The sequence below is a fragment of the Hakea prostrata genome, chromosome 2, assembly GCF_041222555.1.
Source record: "Hakea prostrata isolate BN-2017 chromosome 2, UWA_Hpros_2, whole genome shotgun sequence".
In the NCBI taxonomy this organism is placed as follows: domain Eukaryota; kingdom Viridiplantae; phylum Streptophyta; class Magnoliopsida; order Proteales; family Proteaceae; genus Hakea; species Hakea prostrata.
This window is the reverse complement of record NC_142601.1, coordinates 25,203,622-25,226,094: the sequence shown is the minus strand read 5'-3', so window position 1 is coordinate 25,226,094 and position 22,473 is coordinate 25,203,622. Positions and strand designations below refer to the sequence as shown.

The following is a 22,473-nucleotide window of genomic DNA, read 5'->3' as shown; positions in this document are numbered from 1 at the left end:
ATGAAGGAATGGAAAAAGCTGATAAGTGGAGATTTCCATAAGATATTCGAGATGGTTTGGGGGCTGAGCACAGTCTTTGAAATGATTATAGTGGTTAAACATTTTCTCAAGACGAGAAAAGTTCATTTTCGATGGAATTCAAGCCGTAAGCCATAACTCTGGTTTTGGAAATCCAAACCAAAATTATGGTTTTATGGTTTCGGAAATTATTTCTAGTAGTTTTAGAAACTCAAATGTCGACGAATCCGAACTTCACAATGTGGAGGGCAAATTGAGAAACGACATTCAAAAGTAAATACTTAAACAGTAGCAGTTAGCTTCAAAGCAAATATAAAAGAAGAACGGCTCTAATTGAATCTAGTATTCATTGATGAACTCCAGCTCAGGTTGAACTTGACGATACCCGATGAACTCCCAAGATCAGATGATGAGCTCAGGATTTTGGTGAGCTCTATGATTCAATAGAATGAACTTATAATCTTCGATGAACTCAATTGATCGAAGGATGAGCTCGAGAGTTTCTGATGAGCTCTACAGGTTGGCAGATGAGCTTAAAATTCTAATGATTCATAAGTAGAAAGTTCATATTCTTCAGTCATTGATAAACAATTTGTTGGACAATACTCAATGCAGTTACCGCAAAATATACAGATTCCGAAATCAATACTATAATTAAACAATCAGTCGAATATTTGTTTCCAATCTCCAATTTACAATGGGTAGATCTATAGGGCATACAAGAACATATACTTCACAAGCAATCCATTTATCAAATTCAAAATTGATTCGACCATGGAAATGTTCTGATGTGATCAATTTTTCACAAGGATATTGAATAGTTATAGGTAAACGGTTCGCATGGGATAAGGTAATCATGAAACTTTGACCTATGTACCTTGTAGCTCGTACTATTTGTTGACCATAATTCATGAACGCAGTTACCATAGGGAGCATATCGTGAATATCTATGAATAAAATTCAAATAATTTTATGTTTCTTTCTCTTGTTTGAGAGAAGGTATGAATCTAGAATTCTAGTATTCCTTTACAGCGAAAAAAGTTGAGAAGAAGTTGTCAATAATAGATTACCTAGAGAAATAGGTAAAAGAAATTTCCACCCAAGATTTAATAGTTGGTCCATTCTCATCCTAGGTAAAGTCCATCTTGTCGTGATAGGAATGAATAGGAACAAATAAGCTTTAGCTAATGTAATAAAGATATCCATAGCCGTTCCAAAGTCCCCCTTTGCCTTATTTATTTCTAAAAGCTCAGGAATGAATATATATGGAATAGAAAGATTTAAACCCCCCAAATGAAGAACTATTACAAATAAGGAAGAAACAAGTAGATTTAGATAAGAAGCAACATAAAATAAAACAAATTTGATACCTGAATATTCGGTTTGATAACCTGCTACTAATTCTTCCTCGACTTATGGCAAATCAAAGGGTAATTTGCTAGGGAGGAAATAAAAAAAAAAACAACAAATCCTATGTGTTTCCGCCACAAATTCCACCCCCAAAACCATTTGGATTGTGTCTCAATTATATCAACTGTACTTGAACTGTTAGATAATTATAGTCGATGACAATAGGACGGTTCCCATTGCTATTATAGAACTGTACATGAGACTTCAGCTTCATACGGCTCCTCGAAGGCTACAAATAAATCTAAGGATCACTTCAGCATTATCTCAATATTTTAGTATGGTAAATAAAATAAAGATAGATCGGAGAATCCTGAATTTGACTAATAGAATTCTGTCTGCTATAATAAAAAAGTGCTTCCGAATTGATCTTATATTTCATTTTCAAATTCCAATTTTTCTTTGTTTAGTTATAACTTAATCCTTCAATAAAATTTTACCAAAAAAAAAAAAAAATCCTTCAATAAAATACTCGTTCTATTAATATCAATAGAAATTTCGACCCATATTTTCGATTACGAAAAAGAAATCGATTTTAGATTTGTTCATGAATCATAATAAGAATTCTATCTCTATTACTATGGATATGGATAGAATATGGGAAAAAAGGAAAAATAGGTATCTTTTTTTCTATTGCATGCAATTGCATTGCATTTCTTTTATTCCTATTCTTCTTTCTCAGAAAAGGGGACTCTAAAAAAAAATAAAAAATTACTTCGTTTTTTATAGTCATTTCTTTAATCAGTGAATAGGAGGATCCTCTGAATTGGAATCATGGGAAAGTATTTCTTGATCGTTTCTACCAACTTAAAGCCCCATCGGAATTCCTTTTATGTAGTCCCAACTTACACTACCTCTATTACTAATCCTTTCACACAGTACCCAAATGAAGGCTTAAATAGCAATACAAGTTACCTCTTAAAATGCCTAGATCCAAAGACGCAGTGCAACCAAACTTTGATGCTCAGAAGCTCTCTTTTAGGGCCTGTTTGGTTACATGAGTCTAGAGATTTCAAATATCTAGAGATTTCAAATCTATAGATTTCAAATCTGTGGAGTTATAATTTATAAAATTAGATGTTTGGTTGTGGAATGAAATTTGTGGATTCATCCTAAAAAAATTTTTGATCGACGTGATTTTTGTGAATGTACAAATGTATAGCTTTTTTGAAATCTCTGGATTTCACCCCTTACCCATAAATCTATAGATTCACGTTTTTAGTGTAAAAAGGTGAATCTCTAGATTTCATGAATCTATAGATTTTTAAGTTTCCCATCCCTTCGATCTCCACAGTTTTCCCAGAAGTGTCTTTTAAACCCAGCGATCCCCTTTTTAAGAAAAGGGCTTCAACAATCCAGGCCTTCTTTGTGCAGTTTTTCCGTATAGGCAGAAGGCATTCCAAAATGAAAAGCTGATGAAAATACTGGGGTTGGCAGCATTGCATATCTCATATCCCATATTCATTTTCCCTGGTGGGACCAAGGCCTGAAGAACTCGACAAGATGCAGAATGCCAAAAAGCAGCGCAAGAACAAATATTTGATTGAAAAAAAGCCTTTATACAAGTTCAATCTGTGGCATATGTATCAAAAGACAATGGGTGAACCTTATTCCACATGTTATCGTTCATTTCCTGCCATGATTCCATATACCACCAGACACCGGGACCATTGAACAGCTTTTCTTTATATTCTGCGGACTGACACCAAAGATTTACAGAATTCGAATAAGAATGCCTATAACTTCCCCGGTGAAACACCATAATTCCAGATGCTACTCCATTTACAGTGGCTACTCCCTCCTTTCCCTTCACTCCTTCAAGTATGGTGAATCATAGAACTTATGAACTGAGGAACAAAACCAGATACAGCAACCTTCAATTGCACATCCAACGTTAGTTCACTATGTTCCAAAAGAATAAAGCAAGAGTGTTTCACATTATTATATAATAAGGAACTAGTATATCAAACCTCTATTATGCATAATCCTCCATCAGTGCATAGACAACTGCTGTTCTACATGGGGCATACACCAAAAATGAGGAGGGCCTGTTATCATACCACCCATCCTGCAAAAGTAAACCAGCAGAATTAAGATACTGTTCTTGCAGGAATTATTAAAGGGGACCCAGAATTTGATTCCTTACAGAGGTAAAATATTCTGCTTTGTGATCAATTCTCCCAAAGCCACCAAATAATTTATCATCTGAATCCAATATCGCCTGGAAGAAATTGTATAAACACAAAGGAGTCCACATGGATTACTGATTGGAAAGCGTAACGAGGAGAAAAAAAATTAATGCTCTCAACCAGAGGAAGTAACTTCTACTAAGCACAGAAGTTGTCAATTGAGAAAAGGTACATCTTGAAATGATATCTACTGATTGGAAAGCACAAGAAGGAGAAAAACATTAACACTCACGACTATGAGTAACAACCAGGGGAAGTAATTTCTACAAAGCAAAGTTATTGTCAATTGAAAGTGTATCTTGAAATAATGTCGACAGCAACAACGATAATAACAACAGCAATGCAACCCTACATTTAGAGATTCATGATATAAAATGAAGTACTCTATTGGCAAGATGTTTATTTTACTTAATTCTATTCTATTCCCCATCTTTTGTCGAAAAACTTCCACCATGCATTGTTTTTGAATATTTGGTTTCCTTATTCTTTTTTGTTAGTCAATACCTCAGTACATAGAATTTAAATCTTGAAAGAAGTTCTCCAAAAAAATCCATCCTGGTACTTAATAGTTTCTTCTTGCATCAATTGTCAATCCAACTTTTCAGTCATTTAGATTCATTGGTGATTTGTATGATTATTGACAATTGGAACCGTCTCACTTTTCCTGTCAAACAAATCAAAATTGTTGAAAATTTTTCTAAAGCTTAAAGAGAGTGGATTCAGCATTCAACACGACTGACTCTGTCTGCCCCCAAACAAACTTATTGTCATAGGTGATTTTTCTAAAAATTTTCTTGGCGCATAATGAGGATGGAAAATTAAATGAACAGGATAAGAATTCAAATGTACTTTCAGCATTCAACATGACTGACTCTGTCCGCCCCCAAACAAAATTCTCTGTCTGCTTATTTTTCTGCACTCAAAACGTCTAATTATTTCTTTCAAATTACTCTTAGATCCAAATCGTTGAAGGGAATAGTAATGGAAACAAAGAATTGAATCCATAGGGATACTCATTTGATGGTAATAAGGGGACATCAATAAATCAAAACAGCAGAACAGGCATATTCAGGAATCTAATAGAACAGAAAAGAAAGTTAATAGGTAAACAGCAGTACCTTATACTTTCCAGGCTTTAGGCAGCCGATTCGATAGTCTGAATAACTATTATTCCAGTGAAAATTGAAAACAAATACTAAATCCCCTCGCTCAAAAACAATCATCCTATCTCCTTCATCTTTTCGTGATATGTACTGGTGGACTGAAGTCATGAACTGAAACAAGTGGTACGTAGGAATAAAAAATTATACATACGAATATACCGGAGCACAATTTTTATAAAAATATTACAGAAGACTAAGAAATTACAGCAGAAGTGGAAATAATTTCCAAATTTCATATCTTGATTAGGATGTACGTTCAATATTTTATAACCTGTCACAATCTATAGTCCAATGGGAGTCTAATGAGAAGGGTAAATAGTGTCTGAATTAGTGAAGTATCTTTATAGCCAGGAAAACTCCCATGTGGAAGCCAAAAAACGACTCTGGTTTTAATCATGCCAATTTGAGCTAATCTTCTGGACAGTGCACTTTCAATACAGTTGAAGTATCTCTCTTTTCCAGGTGCTTTATAACTGAAAGTTTTAACATTCTGATAACAGCTACTATCTGGAAGACAAGTTAAATGTAGATGATCCAGGTGTATTATGTATATTAGAGTTCAAATAGAATTCTCTAGGCAATGGTAGATCCTTGTCTTTCTCAAATACCTACCTAAAAGTAATTTTATAAAAGAATAGAAGGGTGCTCTTAAAACTGGTAGCCACATAGGTCTGTCTGGTTACAAAGCTTGGTAATAAACAACTGGCCAGATGCTAATTTTCACATCACAAGACATGGGTTCAAGTCTGTCTTCCCTTTTCTAAAACCAACAACTAACTTGTATCCCCAAAACTGCCTGTACATATAAAAAGGGGTGGGGATTGCAAAATTTTTACAAGTTACCAGACAAAATACATACAGTATATTTCTCTTCTACATGTTGCATTGCTTGATCAAACTCTTGCAATCCATGATATCTTAGATATCCTGCATCCCCCTGCAGTGTATTTAAATAAAAATGATAAGAACAAAGAACCAATAATATGAAACTCATTTATTTAAAAACTGAATGTAAAGAAAAAGACTGCCATATTCTGTACAAAATAAAAAATTTTGTCGAGAGAACAAGATGATCTTAACATACTCACTTCCATGGCACCAACACGAAACAAAGGAAGACCGATGTGTCTGCAAGTGTCATATTCCAGGTAAAATGCCTATCTCATGCATGTTTTGAAGATCACATGTATATATCCCCCATAACTTGGCTCTAGATCCCTATATTTCTAAATTCCAAGTATTAATTGATGTGTTCCGCTAACCAGCTAGGAACAGATTAAGGGAACTAATCCGAAGGACAGAACAGTAGAGGAATAGAACTATAAAAGACCAGAAGCTACAAGGGCTTAAACCAACAGAGATAAAAAAAATTGGATCATTTCAGAAAACTGGTCAAAGGTAGCTTGTTTCATACCCAAACTATTTCCAAAATCCAAGCACACTCAAGTGTTGGTTCAATAATAGTAAGGTGGACAGAAAATAGAAACTTAGATGGAAACTAAAATAGCAAGTCAGATAAACTTAGATAGCTTCTAAATGATCCGGTGGGAGACAGAATAGAATCATCAACAACCTCTTCATTTCTATGACATGAACCTGAGGAGAGAAGAAAGGAATGGACTCAAAGAAGCTGGTGTCTTTAGAGAGAAGTTGCCTTTGGAAAGGATGATATCATTTATACCCTTTGGTGCTCAGGGTCAAGCTTTTTATTGAGGTGATTTATTAACATGAAAATAGCAGATACATCCAAACACTTGGGGAGGGAGAGAAAAACCTGAAGCTTTGGGTGGAGGGGCTGCTAGAAGGAATTTGAAGCCAAGGAAGGGGTAGGTATCCAATTGATGAGGATTGCAGAAACAAGGAAGGCATCAGACCAAAAAGTCTGATGGACATGCAAATCAAAAAGAAAACCCCAAGAGAACTCTAACAAGCGACAGTTCTTTCGAGTTTCGACTAGCCACCCCATCTTGTTTAGAGGTGTCTACTCAAGTAACTTGACGAATGATCCCATGATCAATCAAATCTGTCAAGTCTCCCATACATGTACTCAACCCCCTAGTCAGAACAAACAATTTAAATACGAGTACTAAATTGAGTACAAAAGTTTTTGAAAGATCCAAGTGGACCAGAAATAGTCATCTGCAGAAGGAACGAAGTAGTTCTTGTGAGTTTGAGAGTATTGCTTAGAGAAAGATGATTCATTCATAGGCCCCAAGAGGAATTTACAGTTTACAATCTGCGCAAGTCCTACTCTAAGTAGGAAAAGCAATACAAAAAACAATTAGGAATGCAAAAACTTGAACTAGACTGACTAGGAAACTGATATACACAAAATAGGAAACTAGTCTAACAAAAAACCATTCCAACAAGGAGTCTTACAAGCAATAGGAGAGGGAATCGTCCCTCTTGAGTAGAGGGGCTAAACTCCAAAATAGCCCTTAAACAACATTCCCCCTCAAGTTTGGGCATAAATGTCACACATGTCCATCTTGGTCAAAATAGGATAAAACATACGTCATGGCATGGTGCAAATATCGGTTGAAACCTAAGTTTCAACCTAGGAAAAAACTGAAATTTCCAGGTTTTGACCAAAATTTCGGTTGAAACCTAGTACTTTTTTTTTGAAATTTTGACCCTAGGTTTCAGGCCTTGTATGACCTCCATTTCATCTGATTTCTTGTATCCTACCTATTTAAAGCATTATAAACACAATTGAACTATTATTTTGCAAAAAAAAACTAAAAAATTATCATTCAAGTATACTAACAAATGACTGGTACCGACAAGTAAAAAAATTATATGCATACAGGCATTAGAATCAGTAGCATACATGAATTGTTTGATAGAAAATGGTTACACATACAACAAGTCAACAAAATACAATGACTAACTAGATCAAGTGATGGTATCTCACATATATTAAGTTGAAGCCATATATCATGTATACATCTTTTGAATTCGAAATACATAATTTAAAAATAATTTTTAAAATCAGCAAAAAATAAGTTTAACAACACAAGCTTAAAAGGTGTTAGGAGCCAAAAGAGGAGAAAAAGAGGTGTTTGAAGGCAAAGAAGTTGTGAAAAGTAGGTGAAAATGGGATAGAAATCAACAAAAATCAAGGAAAAATAAGTTGGAGTGTTGAAACGTGTGAAGTTTCGGTCGAAACTGTGAAATTTCGGGTCGAAACGTATGATTTCGACAAAGGTGTCGTTTTGATTTCCAAAAATGCAGTGAGTTCGGTTGAAATTTATTCCACACTTCTAGGTTACCCTTTGGTGAAGGCATATGCTACCATGGTACAAAATCTCATTCTCAACAAGATTAAAAAAAAAGAGATTTTGCTCAAGATCTGGTATCTTTTCCCCGCCAACTTGAGTGAACACAAGGGCCCATCTCGAGGGGTTTTAAGGGTTAGGTTGGGCTTAAATTAGGTATTTAGCCTATTTTAGGCCTTCTAAACACACTAGTGGCCTTAGAATTGTGAGAAGATAACCCTAAGTAAGAGTTTTAACTCGACCCTAAGTTTGAAACTTAAATGCTGCAGGAATGAACATGCAAGGTTATATACAACATGAAATATAGAACCACTAGGCATATAAATGAAAAGCAAGTGATAAGATACATCAAATAACTTAAATATCAATAGAAGTCCACCTATATGAGTACGATACAACATCATATTCTCGAGTCTCAAGAGTACATTAATACAACCATCATAAGTTCAATATAAATCATAAGTTCATAATAGAAGTGCCGGGTATGGCTTATGCTTCACATTCTAATGTCGACAACCTTCCTTCGACGCACAAGCGGTCCTACTTCTAGGCCTCTTATATGATTTTGGGCTTCGGAATTTCCTTTGCAATTTGGGCCTGGGCCCACGAATTGCGAATTGTTGTTGTGGCCTTGTTTGAAGAACCTCAAATGGTCTTATTTGATCTTCCTCTCTTGATGTACATGTGCTAAACCTTGTTGCAAGTCAAGAGCCGGCATCAATCCGACAAGAAAAAGGAAAAAAATGGAGTTTTTGGAATGTCTCAGCGAGAGAGAGGCATGTTAAGATCTTGAGCTGTCTCACTCAGAGAGATGGCATTTAAAGTGGTTGAGTGGAGCGAGATCTTGGTCGATATTTACTACAAAGGAGATCTCGCATGAGATTTCGACTTGCTATCTCAAAATATTGAGATCTTGAGTAAAATCTCACGAGATCTCAAACTATGTATGCTACTTGATCTATAGACTTCACGAATGACATACAGATAATGCCACTATACAACTTCTCTTATATAGAATGTCTATCAATCTCCTGATGCTTTATCTTATCATGTTGCACTGGGTTATGAGCAACGTTTATATCTGATTTGTTGTTACAGTAGAGCATCATTGGAAGGGGCACTTACACAACTAGATCATGTAGTAGACTACGTAACCATAATAACTCACAAACCCCTTACACCGAAGCTTAAAACTTTGCTTCAGAACCAGACTTTCCAACAACATCTTCCTTCTTACTTCACCAAGTAATTAGATTCCTGCCCAAAAAAGTACAAGATGGGTGAACCTCCTAGTTTGCACCATGTAGGCTTTAACAAAGAATTATCATGAGGGGATAGGAGGACACCTTTGTTTGTAGCTGATTTTAGATAAAGAAGAACATGGAAAATGGCAAACAGAAGATTGGAATGCTGATCATGCATGAATTGACTTACAATACTAACTGCAACAACAATGTCAAGTTGCATATGAGATAGGTCGATTAGCTTTCCTACCAGTCACTGATAACAATCTTTATCAATAGTTTCCCTCCCTTATCCTCGAGTCACGTATCTAAAATATGCTTTTAGCTAAATGAGGAACTTCAATCCCTAGAAAGTACCTTAGTTTTCCTAGAACCTTATTTCATACTCACGACTCAGGAACTCTTTTCAATTTTAGTATTTCTTCACCACCATTGTTTGCCACAACTATATCATCAACATAGACAATTAGAATGTTAACCTAGGGACCTATTCTTTCAAGAAAGAGTTTGTGATCAACATTACTCTGCTTATATCCAACTAACACCGTCGCCTGATGGAATCTACAAAACCACACCTGTGGAGACTGCATTAACCTATATAGTGCATGTCGTAGTTTGCAAACTTTTCCTTTGGTCTTGTCATTAGAGAAACCAAAAGGAATTTCCATGTAGACTTCTTCTAGTTCTCCATGAAAAAGGCAATCTTCACATATACATGCAAGTAATACTCTGCCAGTATTAAGCTTTGCAACAGGTGCAAATATCTGTTACAGGTTTGGGCGAATCCTTTAGCAACTGGTTTGGCCTTATATCGATATATAGATCCATCACTGTTCTGCTTCACAACAAACGCACACCTACAACCAATAGGCCTTTTTCCCAGAGGAAGAATGGCATGGACCAACATCCCATTTTTGTCAACTGCTTTCATTTCTTCCAACATTGTTGACTTCTTTTTAGGATCTGCATATCCCTCCAGTCACTTCTGTGGGATAGGTATAGAAGAAAGGGAAGACACAAAACTATGATAAGAAGGTGAAAGAGACTTAAGCGAGACAATATGGGATAAGCGCATTTTCAAACACTACCTTTCGAAGGGCTATAGGTTGTTCAAGAGAAAGATCCATCTGCCAGACTATTTCTTTTCCAAATATACTGAAGGAATTGAGTGGAAGAACCATTCATATAATCTGTCGCCCCTGAGTTGATAATGTAAAGGTCACGGTTACTGGAAGTAGCTGAGGTAGTAGTAGTGGCAGTGGTGGTGGTGGGGGTGGGGGGCAGCTTATAGTAACTGATAAAGAGCTTACAGTTCTTTGTCGGAGAGCATGGAGACTGTGTCAGTAACAGGATCACCTTTAGTTGGTTGGCCTGAATCGTTTGCCGATTCTTTCCATGACCAGCCTTTCTTTTGTCTACCATAGTTTACCACAGTGGTCACATTTGATAATTCTTTAGGTGCTTTTGTACTACTTCCAGTTTGAGTCTAGAGGGCTCACTTGTAAGTATGGAGGAAGGGAGCATTGCAGCATGGCGACAATCTTTGGTGCATACAAAGGCATTGATTCCAATATGGTGGGAAAGGGATCTTGGCGGAGAATCTCAAGCCGAATAAGATCACATTTAACTTCAACTCCAGCTAGGAAATCATACACTCAAGTCTCATAAAGGTCCTTGCGGTAGGCTGCAATGTCTTCAGCATTATTTGGCTAAAAGGTATCGTAGTGATCAATCTTTTGCCACAATGCACTAAGAGTACTGTAATATTGAGAGTGTCATCTCCATTTGTTTTGTCATGTGAACTTGCTTGTAGAGTTCATAGACTCGAGCCCTGTTTCCAACTTTACCATAGGTTTTCTGAGCCGCATTCAATACTAGCAATGGTGTCCAACAGTAGAATAGTTTGGTGTAATTCTGGTTTAATAGATCTGGTTAGAAAAGCTATCAACAGAGAGTCATGTGCAAGCCATCGATCCTACAGTGATCCAGGGTGTCTTGGTTTTACAGTAATTACTAGTAATATGTCCTAGAAGCCTTCTGCCAGTGCTAATAAGGTAGGAAAATGTTGACGACATTAGGTAGTTTTAACCCATCTAGGATTGTAAGAGGGAAACTAAGAGGTAAATAGTCATTCTTGTTAGGACTGTCAGCTGTAGAAGTTACAGGTTCTTTTGTTGTTGTAGATTCGGATGTAGCCACCTTCCAACTTTTTAAGGTTTCAGACCAATGGTATCTGGGTAAAAAGTAAGGCACATTTGCGTGGGTAACAACTATGCCCCCCCCCCCCCCAAAAAAAAAAAAAAAAAAGAGAAGAAAAATCATAAACTCTAAGAATCCGAACTGATTACCAATGGCAGTCCTAAAGACAACCCTAAAAGCAATTGCTAAGGTAAAGGGAAAAATAACAATCGAAAATTCTGAACTGCTACTAATTACAGCCCTAAAAAAGAGATTGCAATAGGAGTAACGGCTAGATAAATAGAAGAAAGAAGTATCTCAGATCTGCCCTAGATTTAGGTCTCAATGATAATAATTTTTAGAAAATTTTAGGTATAAGCACTGTCCAGACCTGATGAAATTTTGGTTTCCTAGAAAACTGAGACGAAGTGTATGGTGAGAAAGAGAGAGGAAGAGGGGAAAAAAAAAGAAAAGGAAAGCAAAGAAAGATTTCAACCATTTCAACCAAACTAGTTGAAACATGGTTTCAACTGCAACAGTCCAACCACAGCCCTGTTTCGAGTGAGATCTGCACAGTTCGTAGATCTTGTCTCAATACTGTCAGCCCAGTTTTGTCCATCTTGCCAAGAAATCTCATTTTTTTAATTCAAACTGTCTTTCCCCGTCAAATCCCTGCACTCCTTCGTCAACAGCCTCTATTTGCTGGATCATTGGGGATTAAACATCATTTGAAGCTAGGAATGTGTATTCTTCCCTAATTTTCTATTTCTTTAGAATTGATGTATCAAAACAGTTTTTTTTCTTCTTCTTTTTCTTCCTTCAAATCAATATATGTCCAGATAGAAGCATGATCTACCGTGTGTTGTTAAATTTTTTTTTTTTGAGAAGTCCTAGTATTTTTGTTTCTGGTTTTAAAAATTAATTTCCATATAATATATTTAAAAAAATAGTATTTATACATGATAGATGACATTGAATCTAAGGTATGTGAGCCTGCCACTCAATCTTCATTGTGATGGTGTCGAATTTATTTTTTGTTGTTAATTTTTTATTTAAATTATTTGAAAATTATTAAATAATTCTTGTATTTATCTAGAAATTGATAAAAGAATACCAACTATTTATTGTTTTATACTTAACAATACTGGAATACTAGTAAAAGTATGTATGTAATTATCATGCTGTTAAACATTCAATTTGATTGTATGAAACATTTTAAAGTACTTTTATTACAATTTACAATTCTTTGTATTTGTTGGAACCGACACACATGTCTCTCAATTAGAAGGGTATGAGTACTTGTAATTAATTTTTTTTTATACAAAATACCTCTTCCATTGTGTTAATTATACTTTTAAATAGGGTTTATGTAAAAAACCCAATTAAAAAAACCACCAAAATAGGGCTGAAAACAAGGATCGAAATTCTAGCCATATCTCAGATTCAAGGCTGGTGAAACTGACCTCAAAACTAAGAATCCAAACTTTGGGTACAAGAGGAGAGCAGGTTCCGAGCAGAACTAAATAGGGTTTTATTTCATATTTTAAGTCATGAAAAAGGAATGAACGGGGGTGGTAGTGATCTCAAGCTCTCTATTTATAATTAAGTGGAAAGTACACTATTACAAGGAATAGAATTTTACATGAATACAAACTCTAATTTAACTCCTATACAAACTCTAATTGAACTCCTAATAGAATCTAATATTCCCCCTCAAGTTGAGGCATAGATATTAGTCATGCCCAACTTGCCTACAATAGGAAGGAAATTTCTTTCTTTTAAACCGTTAGTGAAAACATCTGCTACTTGGTCTCCAGATCTTACAAAAGGTATGCAGATAAGCCCTTGTTCCAACTTTCCTTTGACAAAAAACCTGTCAATTTCAATGTGCTTAGTTCGATCATGTTGCACCGGATTATTAGCAATACTAATAGCAGCCCTGTTGTCACAATATAACATCATAGGGTTTGGAGCTTGGACTCCAATATCTTGCAGCAAGCCTTTCAACCATAGTAGCTCACAAACTCCACGAACCATAGCTCTATATTCAGCTTCGGTACTAGATAAAGGTACCACATTCTGTTTCTTCTCTAAGTAACTAGATTACCTCCAACAAAGGTACAGTAACCTGAAATTGACTTCCTGTCTAGAGATCCAGCCCAGTCTGCATCAGTGTATGCTTTTACTTTTAGATTATCAGTGGGTGACAAAAGTATTCCTTTTCCAGGAGTTCCCTTCAAATACTGTAGTATGCTGATAACAGCCTTCATATGAGCTAAATATGGATCATGCATGAATTGGCTCACTATACCTACAACATAAGCGATGTCTGGCCTGGTGTGGGACAAGTAAATAAGCTTCCCTACCAGCCTTTGGTATCTTCCTTTGTCCACTGGTTCCCCCTCTTTTTCTTTAACTTTAGCTCCAGCTTCAATAGGGGTATCAACTGCTTTACACCCCAACATTCCCACTTCTGATAATAGATCTAAGACATACTTTCTTTGGGAATGGAATATACATTTCTTTAATCGAGCCACCTCAATCCCTAAGAAATATTGTAACTTCCCTAGATCTTTAATTTCAAACTCTCTGCCAAGAAAGTCCTTCAACTTTTGAATTTCTTCACCATCATTCCCTGTGATGACAATATCGTCTACATAGACAATAAGAAGTGTGATGTTAGTACCTGACTTCTGAGAAATAGTGTATGATCAGCATTGCTTTGCTTGTACCCAATAGAAGTCATTCACTGTTTTAACTTATAAATTGACCTCTTCAACCGACAAACATTCCCTGCAGTATTGTCATCGGAGAAACCATGTGGGATTTCCATATAGACCTCTTCTGCTAACTTCTCATGTAAGAAGGCATTCTTTACGTCTAGTTGGTGCAAGTTCCAGTCTTTGTTCACAGCTACAGACAACAAGGATTCGACAGTGTTTAGTTTCACAACAGGGGCAAAGGTCTCCTGATAATCAATCCTATAGGTCTGGGTAAACTCCTTTGCAACTAGTCTCGCTTTCAACTTATTGACTGATCCATCCAAATTTTGTTTAACCACAAATACCTATTTGCAGCCCACTGGTTTTTTTCCTGGAGGAAGTGTAACCAACTCCTAAGTGTCATTTTTCTTCATTGCCTGCATTTCCTCTACCATAGCTGCCTTCCATCTCTTATCAACATAGGCTTCCGGCCAACTTTTAGGAACAGATACAGATGATAGAGAGGATATAAAAGCACGGTAGGAGTTAGACAAAGAGTTACAAGAAACATATTTAGCTATGGGATGTTGAGTACAAGACCTGACCCCTTTTCTAACAGAAATAGGAAGATCGGAAGAAGATACCTTATCTGGAGCAGGAGACTGAAGTGGTAACGTATCACCTTTCTCCACTTGCTTTAGCCGGTTGTATTTCTTCCTTTGATAAGTCTGTACCTCCTTATTCTGGTCAATCTGGTTTTAAAAGACCCCAACAATGTGTCTCATAGGAGTGGTCTCCCCCTGGCTAGGTTCTTCACATGGTTCAGAAATCAAAGGGGGAGGATTAGAGTCCTCAGGTATACTGGCCGAAGTCTCCCCCTGGTCAGGATACTCTTCTGGGACTCTTAAGTTGTGTTGGTGTGTGATAGGAAGATCTAGAGTCAGAAAGAACACCTCTCCTCTAGGACTCTCCCATGCAGAGGTGTATAGTAAGGGCAAAACTCATGAAAATTACATCCATGGATACAATGGTTTTCCTGGAAGGAGTATGATAACATTTGTACCCTTTCTGAGTAGCAAAATACCCCAAAAATATGCAGCGTAGGCCGTGGGGAGCCAGCTTACTCTGGTGGGCTGTGATTCTGGCATAACACATGCATCCAAAAACCTTCGGGGGAATAACAAAAGAAGAGGCTCCCTGAAGAGTCTCATTAGGACATTTAAAACCAAGTATCCTACTGGGCATCCTATTCATAAGGTAAGAAGCAGTGAGTATAGCATCACTCCAGTAATGGTCAGGTACTTTCATAGCAATCGTAATAGAACGGGCTATCTCTAAGAGATGCCGATTCTTCCTTTCGGCAACCCCATTTTGGGCAGCCGTATCAACGCAACTGGTCTGATGTATTATGCTAGAGTCAGAGAGATATCTTTGAAATTCACCATCAATATACTCTGTGCTATTGTCACTGCGAAGGATCTTCACAATGGCATTGAACTGAGTGTTAATCATATTATGAAAATCACGAAAACATTGGAAAACCTCATTTTTTTGTTTTAAAAGATAAATCCATGTAAAACGAGAGTGACAATCAATAAAAGTAACAAAGTACCTATGGCTAATAATAGACACATGTCGGTAGGGACCCCACACATCAGTATGAATTAGCATAAAAGGAATAGGTTTTCTATTATAAAGAGAAGGTAAATTAGTAGAACGAGTCTGCTTCACAAAAATGCAAGCTTCACAAAAAAAATTATCCTCATTACAAGAAGAAACCAAATCAGGAAATATTTTCTTAAGAGTTTCTAGAGGGGGTGACCTAGCCTACGGTGCCACTGGTAAAGGTCTAATATTACCCAATAGATCGGATTAGAAGATGTAGTCAAAGCAGACGCAGATTCTCCAATCAGCTTGAGCAAATAAAGTCCATTGTCTAGTTTACCATGTCAAATCTCCTTCCCGTGACCAGATCCTGGAAGACATAGTAAGATAGGAAAAAAGTCACTTTACAATTCAAGTCATGTGTAAGACTACTGATAGAGAGCAAGTTAGTAAAGAAAAAGGGAACATGTAAAACTTTAGACAAAGAAAGTGATGGAGAATGCTGAATGGTTCCTTTTCTAGCAATGGAAGAATAAGAGTCATCAGCAATTCAAACTTTATCATTTCCAGAAGTTGGAGAATATTGTAAGAAAGAGGTGGATAAACCTGTCATATGATATGTGGCTCCTGTATCAATGATCCAAGGAGTAGAAACTGAAGAAGCTTGAAAGCCTATAAAAGTTTTACCTGAAGTAGCAAGGTAGGAGTTGGTATGGGTAGTAGAGGAAGCAGTGGTCGAGGTTGTACCGGCAATAGAAGACTGCAGAATACGTCACAGAGTAGCGAACTCCTCCTGTGAAAAACCAACGTCTGCAGAGGGTGTGGTGGAAATTGTCTCAGAAAGATTAGCCTTTGGATTTCCCTTTCTTTGTGCTCGTTTTTGCTCAACATCAGTAGGCTTCCCATGCAATTTCCAATAATTTGCCTTGGTATGATATGGTTTGTGACAGTGCTCACACTTGACAATCTCCTAGCCGGATCAGATTTAGTGTGAACACACTGTAAAGCTGATTTCTCCATAATAGGAGTATGAAGCATGGCTAATCAACGACTTTCCTCACACTGAACAAGAGCATAAGACTGTTCTAGTGTAGGAAAGGGAGAACGACTTAAGACTTGCACTTTGATCTGATCGTACTTGTGAAACCCAGCCCTAACCTTGACCCGGAAACCCTGTTGTTTGTAGGTCCGACGACCCGAAGTAAAGCAAGAAGTCAGCTATGGGCCATCCCAGTGGAAGACTTGGTGACTGGCTTTGAATCCATGAGTGTTGATGTCAGTGTTCCATTTATGGAAACTGCATCTTGATGAAAATCGGATTAGTTAATGGACTTGGAGTGCTCTCTATCATGGTTCGAAGGCATTTCTACCTACTAGGTAAGTCACTTGGTGTGTGTGCAAAACCCCTTGATGTTTGGATTTGATCTGAGCCTTCATTTCCCTGTTTTGGTCTTGTTGTTCTGATTGGACGACTCATTGGTCGACTGGACCAGTCGACCAATCCAATCGACCAATGGGTTCTGTTTTTGCTAATTAGGTTTTGCTTGCTCTATTTAAGTTCAATCTGGAGTCTACTTCGTATTTGCTGCCTCCAAACTCTTTAGAACGTACCAGAGACCTCTGCAAGACATCTTCCTTGCATCCTTGGTTGATCCCTCGCAAGAACTCAAGTAATCTTCTTCCTCTTGCATCAAAAGGTATGTCTACACTCTCTTTTTCTTCTCTATCTCTGATTTTCTTTCCTTTTTGGGTTGAGACAGTAGAGAAGATGCTGCATTCTTTGTTGCAAACATCTCTTTACTTATCTCTCATGATTTCCTAAGGATTAATGGCTAAAGCAATGATCTTAATCATGATCATTGCAAGCTTTTGAAGGAAACATGGTCTATATCATGATCTTGTCTTCGTTCATCTTTTGATTTAAATTCTGATCTTCTTAGATATATTTTATTGTTCATATTAGTAGTCAATCGCTGTGTTTTCTTTACAAGATCTATAACCTATCAATCTCTAGTTATTTCTCCTCGATCATACCATGTTCTTTCTTCTAAAACCATGATTGATTTAATAATGGTAACTTTTGTTTCCTAATTTGTAACTTGAAAACTTGATTCGATTAGTGTTTTGAAGTCCTCTATATACTAGGATACTACCATTGTAGTTTACCCCTTGTTTAGTACCCTTTTGAACCACCAAATTCGGTTCTTTATTCTCAAAATTCTGATTTTTGAAGGCCACTGTCTCGGTTGGTCGACTAAGGCAGTAGACCAAGTCAATTGACCAATGAGTATAGCAACTCCATATTTGGTCTGTTTTGGATGTTTTGATATCTTTCCTTCTAGGTATCTTTCCTAATATGTTGTATACACTTGTTTAGGACCTTCTTCTTAAGTTTTGTCAAGATCTTACTTGATTCCTTAAGATTCCTTTGCGTGTTATAAAAGGTAAGGATGGTTACTTCCTTAACTACATAAATTGCATATCTTAGTTTCTATATTTGAATCTTGTTAGTTTATTTCTTTAATTAGATTCTTACAATATTATACTACTGTTGTACTATCTTGATTTCAGTAGCATTACTTGTTTATGATTCATGTATGATTTACTTATTAATTATACGCAAGATATACGTTATTATTGATTTCTTTCCATATATGAAGTTACTATATATGTGATGTTATGGATTCATGTTTGTGTATGATTAAGTATGGTTTGGAAAGGAGAGGTGTCCTTTTGACACTTCTGTCCTTGGACTACTACGGGAATATTATGGGATGTTTCCGGAGATGCCCTTTGGACACCTTCCTAAACTGTTGGATGACATATTTAGGACTGTCTAGTAGTGTTTGGCTAGGATGTCCCGTTATGTCAGACCCTAATCGGAGGGGTATTGAGACCGAACGACCCGTGGTAGCAATGGGAATTCATGGGCGCTCAAGACCGGTAACCAATCCGTGAGAGGACAGGAATCACATTGTGGGGGACCATTTATCGGTAGGGTTGCATATGGTTAGACTTGGGCTCACGGGCGCTCGAGATCGGTAACCAACCCTTGAGGGGACGTGAGAGCTTCCCGTTTACCATATGTGAATGACATATAGGGTTGATGAGTCCATAGTCAGGGACTATGAGGACTCTAATGTGAAGGATACCGGAAAGGATCGCCAAGGGCGAGGAATGGACGTATCTGAATCTGACTTGATGTAACTGAGTAGGAGACTTGCATTTGGCTAGGCTTTGACCCTGACATTCGCCGGTACTTAGACCAATGGTGATGTGAGAGAGTGGTGTCCAATACCCCCAGCCATGGAATGTCCCGAGGGATGCCGGACCCACTACCAAAAGGCGTTGTGTGATTAGACCTTCCTAAAGAAGTACGGTGCTATGACTTAAAGCATGTCTACCAATAGAGACCAGCATACATAGAGTTAGAATCATATTGCATCATGTGTTTCATATCATATAGCATTTTACTTTGCTTTGAAATCCTACCATTTATGTTGTTATGGATTAACTGCCTTACTGAGTTTCTTTAAAACTCATTCCTTTTGTGCAATGTTTTGTTAGACTACTCTACAGGTTCTAAGTATCATGACTGCTCGTATGAAGAAGCGCAAGGAGAAGAGGCATATCTCTAGGAAGGTGATTGCGGTTACGACAATTACACTGAAGATTCCGCAGGAGGTTATGCTGCGTACGATGCTTAGTCCGACCATAGAGTGGAAGCGCCCTTGCGCCATTTTTGAGATTTATACTTATAGCGATGTCGTCTATAAGATTGAGAACAATTTAGTTACTTATTGTACCTGCTATTGGGATTAGTTTTCATTCCTTTTCCTTTTCTTTTAGTACTACTTTTCCGCTGGTTGTAGAGTGGGATTCCGCCTCACTTTACTTTATTAATATGACATTCTGATTATCTTTCGTACTCTGATTATATATGATTTACTCTTTCCTTATTTGGATCTTTTGTTTATCTTTTGCACATTAATTATTACTGTTCATGATTATGTTATTGTCTATGTGGGAGGCTGATTACCTCGATACTTGGTCTTCGGGGCTGTGGATCACACACTCGGGTATGCCAGGTAGGGTACCGGCTGGGTGGATGTGACAGTACTCCACATTCAAACCTGCTAAGAAGTCATATACCCAAATCTTATCAATGTGCTTCCTATAAGTAGTCACATCATCTGGGTCAGTGGGATGATAATCCCCATAATGATCTAACTCCTGCCAAAGAGATCGCAACTCAGAATAATATTGGGCCACAGTCAGTTCCTTTTGGGTAGTCTCATGAAGCTTCTTTCGTAGCTTATAAACCTCTACATCATTCCCCAACTGTCCATAGGTTTCAGTAGTAGCCTTCCAGATTTGGATGCAGTATCAAGTAATAGATATCCACGGTCAATATTTGGAATCATGGAATTCAAAAGAAATGACATAATAAGAGAGTAATTCGAAATCCATTTATCCTGTGAAACGCCTGTGGTAGTAGGTTTGATAGTGGTGCCCGTAATGTGTCCAACAAGTCCTCTTCTGGCAATAGTCAGGTAAGCAGATCGGGACCAAATCAAATAATTTGTCCCATCAAAGCTTACCGAAAGAGGATGAAGAGTGGGGTAATGTTCGGAGCCAGTGGGAGTAGGAGTAACCATCAATAGTTGTCATATTGACAAAATTATCTGTAGTTCTTCAGTCTTCACCCTTTCGAAGTAACAGAAATGTCGCAGAATGCAATAGCCGAACAACTTAAACAAACCTCTCTTCTTCTTTTTTCTTTTTTCTCCTCTCTCTAACAGAATAGTAGATTATAAAAAAGAAAAAAATAATAATATGGTTTGACCAAATATGCAATGGTCTAGTTTGGTCTAAATTTGGAGAGAACAACAATATGGTCTAAATTTGGTTTGGTAATTTGGAAAAAACCAAAATATTGTTCGGCCAAAGAGAACCAAAATATGGTCTAAAATTTGGTTTGGTAATTTGGAAAAAACCAAAATCTGGTTCAACCAAAGATGAATTGGTTTTAATGGGATTTTAGGAATGTTACTGCATCGTCGAGTTTTAGGGGGTTAGGTTACCTGGCTTCGATGGCGATGGTGGGTGAAGTAGACTTGGTCGATGACTGATGGCTGAAGACGATGATGGCAGCAATGGCGGCTATGGCTGAAGGCGGCGATGGCTGAAGGCAGCGATGGATGAAGGCAGCGATGGCTGAAGGCAGCGATGGAGGAAGGCAGCAATGGCTGAAGGCAGTGATGGATGAAGGCAGCGATGGAGGAAGGCAGCAATGGCTGAAGGCAGTGATGGATGAAGGCAGCGATGGCTGAAGGTAGCGATGGCTGAAGGCAGTGATGGCGATGGTGAAATAGAGAAGGAAAAAAACTTCTCGGCCTGAAGTTTGATCTTGTGTTTACGCTCTGATCGTCGTCCCTCTTTTACTCTCTTCAACAGTCGCTATCGGTTACTGTCAATGTAGATGAAGGCAGGAGAAGGACTGGAAGCAGATTTGGAAGATGATGGCTTATGTATGGTTCGATGATGAAAATAAAAAGCGATGGCTGCTTGGAGAAACGTCTCGGTAATGGAGGTAGGTTTCCTCACCGAGATTTTTTTTTCCTCTTTTCTTCCCTAATCGAACTTAGGCTTTGATGCCATGTTGTGAAACACAACGTTTGGCAGAATGGCTTATGGATCCATGATCTCAGGCCCTCTATTTATAATTAAGTGGAAAGTACACTATTACAAGGAATAGAATTTTACATGAATACAAACTCTAATTTAACTCCTAATAGAATCCAACAGTACTCGGTAGTTTGGTCCATTGACTTCCCTTGCTGCTGTCCCCAACGTTAGGGTAAGAAAGGAGGTTGCAGCTAGGGTTTTTCAGCAAACTAAAAAACTGCAGTTTTACTTGAATTTTTCTGCAATGAAAAAGCTTTAATCTGCATGAGAAGATCCACCTGATTTGCGAAAAAAATTAGAACCAGCAGCAATGTTTGAAGAGGCTTGTCTAAGAAGGAGATGTAAGACCAATCCCGTGACTGGCTTTATAAAGAGAGGAAGCATTACAAAGGGTCTTATAGAAAGATAGATCGACTGAAAAGCCTTGGGCTCTGATACCATGCCGTAAATTTAAGAGTTAATTGCTCAAAGAAAGATGATTCATTCCATTAGTGTTACAAAAATAGAAACTAAGTTACAAAAAAAGGGACAGTCTTAGACTGTTGGTTGAGTTCTACTAGGAGTTCAACTCCGTTAGTGTTTTTGTTCATGTAATTTTCTATTTTTTGTTACCCAAGTAAGGGTATTTATGTAATAGTGTTCTTTCCACTTTTTTATAAATAAAGGACTTGAGATCAAAGAATGAAAATTTCGGTAGATGGCGAAATCTCACCGAAATTTTGCCCAAAAATCCGCAGATTTCGACCCCCCATTTGGGGGTATCTTTGGTCATTTTAGGTTGAAACTTGGTGTCTACCCTAATTTGATGCCAATATTTGGTAAATTTGAATTATGTCCTATAAATTCTTCCATTTAAATTCTCCTTCCTAGCCATATTTAACAATTTCCTTCTGAGGCCTAAATCATTCGGACATAATTGAAAAGATTACCCGTTGACCTTGAAAATTCCATTATAGAATCCCTTCATAATTTAAATTATTTCCATAAATTCTTTTATGTAT

At 37.3% G+C, this 22,473-nt stretch overlaps 1 protein-coding gene across 2 annotated transcripts in view; it reads right to left on the bottom strand.

Annotated features, from left to right (window-relative positions):
* Positions 1 to 2,046: 2,046 nt before the first annotated feature.
* Positions 2,047 to 22,473, bottom strand: part of LOC149024142 (1,4-alpha-glucan-branching enzyme 2-2, chloroplastic/amyloplastic-like) — a 103,939-nt gene continuing 83,512 nt past the window's right edge. Inside the window, exons 19-23 of one of the 2 annotated variants that reach the window (XM_089144468.1) lie at positions 5,637 to 5,714; positions 4,733 to 4,888; positions 3,572 to 3,646; positions 3,396 to 3,493; positions 2,047 to 3,299 (exon numbers count right to left, since the gene is read on the bottom strand). In XM_089144468.1, the coding sequence (XP_089000594.1) occupies positions 3,401 to 3,493; positions 3,572 to 3,646; positions 4,733 to 4,888; positions 5,637 to 5,714 (402 nt within the window). In that variant the 3' untranslated portion in view covers positions 2,047 to 3,299; positions 3,396 to 3,400. The remainder of the gene's footprint in view (positions 3,300 to 3,395; positions 3,494 to 3,571; positions 3,647 to 4,732; positions 4,889 to 5,636; positions 5,715 to 22,473) is intronic. The other variant, XM_089144469.1, reaches the window with a different exon arrangement.